Raw genomic sequence first — 6,172 nt, forward strand, 5'->3', positions numbered from 1 at the left:
GATTGCCCCGCTGTCACCAGCTTCTCGAGAGGACAAAATAAAACGGGGCCCAAGTTTAGCGTCTCTTGTCCTTCCTATCTCTGTCTTTCTGCTCCCTATCGCTGCGATATGACCTGCTCCTCCCTTCATTGCTCTTCCTCTTCCTCCCTTCCTTGGCATCCTTGCCTCCTGCGCCTCCACTACTCCCTCCTTTCTTGCGGTGACTCCTCTCCTCTTTCTTCTTGTCCCTGCCTGACGGTCTTTTGCTGCGCTTGCCGCTCTCCCGGCTACGACTTCGACTGCTGGACGAGGAGGTCGACGAGGATGAGGAGGAGGATGAGTGGCTTGAAGCGGATGAAGACGAAGAGCTTCCGCTGGAGGAGGAGCCGCAAGAGGAAGACGAAGAGCTGCGACTTTGACTGCGGCCCTTCTTTGACTCCTTTGCCTTCTTCCTCCCCCTCGCGCCTTCTTTCTGTTCCTTGAGAAGCGCGCTCGGGCTGCTCGGGGCCGCCTGCGAATCGGGCTGAGGTTTGACGGCCGACTCGTCTCCGGGTTGCCTTTGCTCGGCCGGGTTCAGGCTGGCGGAATCGGGGATCTCGGCGGAAGGAACCGCCGGCTCCTGGCCCGCAGCGCCGGAGACCGTTTCGGTTGTTGGGGCCATCTGAGGCTCAGCCAAGGATGCGGCTGGTTCCTCTGGGGTGGGGTTTGGGGGACCGAGCTGAGCGCTGCGAGTCGCCTCTTGTTGGCTCGCGATTGGCTCGCATGGAGGGGTGATCTCAGTCTTTTCAGTTTCAAGGTCTGAGGGGCCCTCTTTACTGTCTTCATCCTGCTCCGTCTTACTGCTGTCCCCCTGCTCTTTGCCTGCCTCCACTTCCACCTCTTCTGACCCTGGACGCGCCTCCTCCTCTTTTTCGCCACGCACCTGCGTCTTCTCCTTCTCCTCGCCTGCCTTCTCCCCATTCCCTGCCTCCTCAAATTCCATCCCCTCGTCCTCATTTAAGCCTTCCCTGCTATCCCCCCCTTCCTCTAGCTCGCCTTTCCCCGCGACCTCGCTAGCCTCCCCCTGTTCTCCATCCACCCCCTTCTCTTTCTCCTCCTCTTCCTGATCCTCCTCCTCCTCCTCATCATCATCATCTTCCTCCATGCGCGCAGTCCTCTTGTTACCTGTCACCTTGTCTACCTGACCTGCTGGCTTACCCTCCGCCGAGTGGTCCTTCCCTGTCGCCGCAGAGCTGCCGTCCTGGTCGCGGTTTAGCTGCCGCCGTGGTCGGGACTCCATCTTGTTGATGTGTTCCGTGAATGCTTCGCGCCGCTCTTCAAACACAGCTGTCGAAAGACAAACGGACATCACTTTTCACCTGCCAAAACTGGACCGCGCGCACCTCAGCGACAACTTCAAAGAGCTCCCTCTGACCATTTAGTTTCTTGGTGGAGTCGTCGAGGAGTTTCTGGCTGGCGGAGCACATCTTCCCAGGTCGGTAGAAGATGTGTGGCCTGGTCTTGGTGCGAATGAATTTCACCAGATTGTTGTTATGGTTGGTCCACTCCTCTTGCTGAAGGGGAACATGGAACACAATGTAGTTCCTTCACAGCTATCTGACATTTATAAACCAGAAGTCCAAACAGCTATAGCTAGGCAATTTGTTTGTATTGCGACTTCACTGTGTATTGTTCTAAGATGAGATTTTGACCAGCTGTGGATGGCCAATTACAGAGCTCTGATCCGATTGGCCTGCAGCTCAGTTGTACTCCTTCCCAAAAAAAGAGGCTGAGAAGGTCATTTGAATGTTGGTCAGCTAGCAGAGCCTTGATGCCAGTGTGCTTTAATCTGCTCATCTATGTCCAAATAAAATAAACTAAACTGGAAAATGTCCTCCCTGGATCCTGGCTGAACCGACCTTTTCACACGTCCTGCTATTTTGCATCGTGGCACTAAGATGAAAAGGTGGAGGGAAAAAAAAATCTGAACTTGTTTTGAACAGTCATTGTCATTTCCATTTTTATCAGCGAAGTGGGAAAATGTGATTTTAAAAAAATCATGAATGTTTGGTGGAAAATATATTTTATCATTTAAAATGATATTCTGTGTCAATATTGTCTGTATTCACATTTTACCACTCTCCTTATTTAATACCTAATGTATTTAAAGTGCATTAATAAAATGCACTGATAAAATACATTAAGTGCAAATTATATTTTAAGTGGAATTATTAGCACTGCGTTATATGACATATATTTACCAACTTAAGCTTTAATCAGAGACTCGTCCGTCTAGTTTGCTCATTCCCAACACAAATAACCCAAGTGAATGCAAAATGTGACACTTCTCAATTCTGACGCTACACGTTTTATCTTACCAACTGAGCCAATTCCACTTTCTGTTCGAGCAGTCTCAGCTCTGTCTGTTTGGCTCTCCTCTCTTCAAACAACTCCCTCTTCTCGCTCTCCAACTTCTTCTTCTCAACCTCAGCCTGAACCTCAAGCTTCTGCTCGATCTCAGAGCGCCGCTTTTGCTGCAAGGGGAAAGAAAAAAAAACGTAGTTTACTCACAAAAACATTGAACGCTGTGAAATAATAAATAAAAATCTGTCATGCACAGGAGTGGGATGAAACTAAGTACAGGGTTCGTAGCAACCGTTTTTCGTGATTTTTGTCACAATTTACACATTTCAGAATTGGAACTGAGTGGAGAAACGGAATCGTTCAAATTCAAAGAGAGCCCACACACTCAAGCTTTGTTGGAATAGAAATGATTCCGGATCCAATTCCTCATGTCGATTCCGATTTGAAACAATTCCGATTCTTTTCTGGGAACAGGATCAAAAAAGACTTAATCAGGGGGTGCCTAGATGATGGTCATTCATTTTTAGTGGCCTGCCCAAGAAGCCTAAAATGCACATTTGACACAGTCCGCGTTGTTTTCCCGCATTGAACTCCAATCCATCTTTTGTACACGGGGGGCCAAGCCAGGAAAAGAGAAAAACTTTGCTCTGATCTCTCACTCCGTCTTCAAGCAATCACAGATCATTTGCCAAGATAATGACAGCCTTGGATTATTTGGTCATCTCGTGACCGACGACATTTCAGAAAAAATGAGGAAACACGTTCTTTGTGCCAGTTGAAAACGACCCGACCGGCTCCCGTTTCCAATCACGTGATCAGATGCTCCAGCGCAGATGAATTTATGACTTATAAAACACGTTTAAGATTACTGGAGCAGTTTGTCACCACGCAACAGAATAGAACAAAAATACTCACCTTCTCTGTACAAACGTTCGACTCTTGTTTAAATTTTTGCAGAGTCCCCATGAGCAGGCCGAACATGCGCCGATTCCTGACCGACAAAACAGAAGAGAAAGAGTTCACCGGTCTTTCACGATTGAACATTTTGTACAATCAATTATTATTTCGACTCTTCCATTGATTAATCGAATGACCAGATCCAAATGTATTTTGCTTTGAAGTTGAAGGCAAAATATTCCCCCTGACCTCCATTACTTTTTATTCATCAACTGTCGTCTTTTATTTGGTCCTGCAATGTCACACAAGAGGGAGCGCTTGACCACTGATTAATGCACTGATTCTCAAAGTGTTTTTTTTCCTATACAGTGTATTTGAGTGGAGTGTTTCTTTTTAAACCGTGCATAATGTTAGAGTGGGTTACAATTTTGAATGTACCTTTAAGGAATAAACCCCTCTGACTATGTTATACTGCATTTTAATGTTGGTCATCAAATCATATTGAACCAGAATGACTAAGTGTAAGTCTAGGACATGCACAAATTGTTTCGTACATCCTACCTCTGTTTGCCTTTCTCATCCATGGTCTGGTCTTGAATGAGGTCCCGGCGTGTTCTCTCCTTGGAGGTAGCTACAACTGACGACTGCAACGCCGGCTGCAAGGGGACGGAAACAAGAGCGAACCAACTATTGAGGGCTTTCTTCCAACAGACAATTTAGCTTTTCCTCATACGATGCGGCCATCAGGTCATGGCAGCCCTTTAACTCAACTCAACTGTATTTATAGAGCACTTTAAACCATCCAGCGCTTGTATACAAAGTGCTGTACATGGAGCAAATATCATATCTACAACAATAAACACTAAAACAAGAAATGAATAACAAAGTCAGGATAAAACACAAAAACAGTAACACTAAAAATCAAGTCTGAGTCATGCCTAGTCAAAAGCCACAGAATAAAAATGAGGTTTGGGACGAGTTTTAAAGATGGGCAGCGAGGGGGTTTGTCGAATGTTCAGTGGGAGGTCATTCCAAAGAGAGGGACCAGCAACGGAAAAGGGTCGGTCCCCTCTGAGCCTCCGCTTAGTTCTTGGTACGTCTATAGTGTGTGGTCCGTAGACCTGAGGCAGGTGTGCAGCTGCGGAGGAGCTCAGAGAGGTAAGGTGGAGCGAGACCATTTAAAGACTTGAAAACAAATAATAGGATCTTAAAAATAACTCTAAAATGTATAGCTAGCCAGTGAAGGGATGTCAGAGTAGGAGTGATCTGCTCCCTCTTACGAGTACCAGTCAAGAGGCGAGAAGCAGCATTCTGGACCTGCTGAAGGCGCTTAATGGAGGATTGGCTGACTCCAAATTAAAGTGCATAACAGTAATCCGGCCGGGATGTGACGAAGGCGTGAATCAACTCGCTTTACCTTTTTGACATCGTCATCATCCTCGGCGTCGCTGTCGTGACGCACATCTCTCCTGGCCCTCTGGTCGCCTGCCAGCCTGCACACAAGAACACACACACAAACACACATCTGTGATTTTGAAATAACATGGGGATGTTGACAAAACGTTAAATGTGACAGAAAAAAAAGCACCACCTTAACAAAGCACCGTCGATGTCCCTCTGCTTGGCAGGGGGGCCACCGCCGCCAATGTCGGAGAGACTGCGTCTAAACATGAACAGATCATTACTGCACGTAAAACTATTAGAACACACTTATAAATCTTTTGCAATGAAATAAGAGTCGTGGCAATTTAATACAAAATCCACTGACTATAAAATCCAGTATCATTTACGATGGATTGAAACGCCGACATCTCCACACAAATGTGTGTGGGGAAGGGGGGACTAGTCTATGCCCACACATTTGTGATCTGATATCCCAATTGCCCAATGCCCATGTCGAAGGTAGTGTACGTTTCTGTACATTATGACGAGGAAAAATGATTGAAAAAGCAATACTAGAAGTCTTTAATTTCGAATTTTAAGCACTATGTATTTTCGCAAATCTCAGTTAGAAATATGAACTGAGGCTTTTATGCTGCCACCAAGTAAATTGAACTGAACTGCAAACAAACCTCGTATTCACGGTTTTATGTTTTGCAAAGGTAACTCGTGTTCCTGTCAGGTATGCCAATTTGCATGAATATTAAAAAAAAAAGGTTTGTGGCCAAATCATGTGCTGGTGCGACCAACCGAGAGAGGTTAAAATTTGAATGCATGATAGGCTAATTGCAAAAGTCAAAAGCCCATGCTTATCACATGTATTGAATCAGTACATTTAGGAAAAAATTAAATGCATGCTTTTCATATGCATTTAATACCTTAGCATTCGAAATGAACATCGCAGACTATTGGATTGAAACCTACACAGACTCTCAGCCTGCCTGCATGATGGTAATATTTAATTTTAATGAAGAGATTTTCCTATAGTTTTAGCCAAAGATTATATTTAACCCAGTGCATAAAAAAATGGGACTTGTGGAGAGACGTCATGTAGTCATATTCCAAAAAGTGTACGAGAAGTCATTCATGATGATGCTGACATCCAGTCGTGAATAAGACAAACGGGCTCTTGTTTGTTCTGTGACTCGGACATTACCTGAGCAGGTTAAATCCTCTTCCTCTACCTCCTCCTCCCATTGCTGCAACTGCCACGCCTGCCATGGGCCCACCGAACCGGCGCAGCTGGCCCGGTCTGAAAACACAGCAAGCAGCATAGTCACCAGTTTGCCTTGCGTGAGTTTGTGTATCCAAGTGAAATAAATCGAAGTCAGTGTGGTGGATGCGAATCGATATAGAAACATTCTGGTTCAAATTCAGTAGTAGTACTAAACAAAGAATCCCAGGCCTACACTCGGGAGCGACGTAGACTCCCCGTACCGTTGTAAGACTACTTGCATTCATCGTGGTTTTGTTATCATTGTAGCCTAACCCCCAGCAGCACTAACATACTTGA

The 6,172-nt window shown here is 45.8% G+C and overlaps 1 protein-coding gene across 3 annotated transcripts in view; it reads right to left on the reverse strand.

Moving 5' to 3' along the window:
* Positions 1-6,172, reverse strand: part of pnn (pinin, desmosome associated protein) — an 11,247-nt gene that overhangs the window by 727 nt on the left and 4,348 nt on the right. For 2 of the 3 annotated variants that reach the window (XM_019881691.1, XM_019881690.1), the window contains exons 5-9: positions 3,781-3,875; positions 3,238-3,313; positions 2,337-2,492; positions 1,394-1,532; positions 18-1,305 (exon numbers count right to left, since the gene is read on the reverse strand). In XM_019881691.1, coding sequence (XP_019737250.1) covers positions 56-1,305; positions 1,394-1,532; positions 2,337-2,492; positions 3,238-3,313; positions 3,781-3,875 — 1,716 coding nt within the window. In that variant the 3' untranslated portion in view covers positions 18-55. Of the gene's footprint in view, positions 1-17; positions 1,306-1,393; positions 1,533-2,336; positions 2,493-3,237; positions 3,314-3,780; positions 3,876-4,636; positions 4,713-4,810; positions 4,883-5,815; positions 5,912-6,172 lie in introns of all 3 variants that reach the window. The other variant, XM_019881689.1, reaches the window with a different exon arrangement.

The sequence above is a fragment of the Hippocampus comes genome, unplaced genomic scaffold (genome assembly GCF_001891065.2).
Source record: "Hippocampus comes isolate QL1 unplaced genomic scaffold, H_comes_QL1_v1.1 scaffold356, whole genome shotgun sequence".
In the NCBI taxonomy this organism is placed as follows: Eukaryota; Metazoa; Chordata; class Actinopteri; order Syngnathiformes; family Syngnathidae; genus Hippocampus; species Hippocampus comes.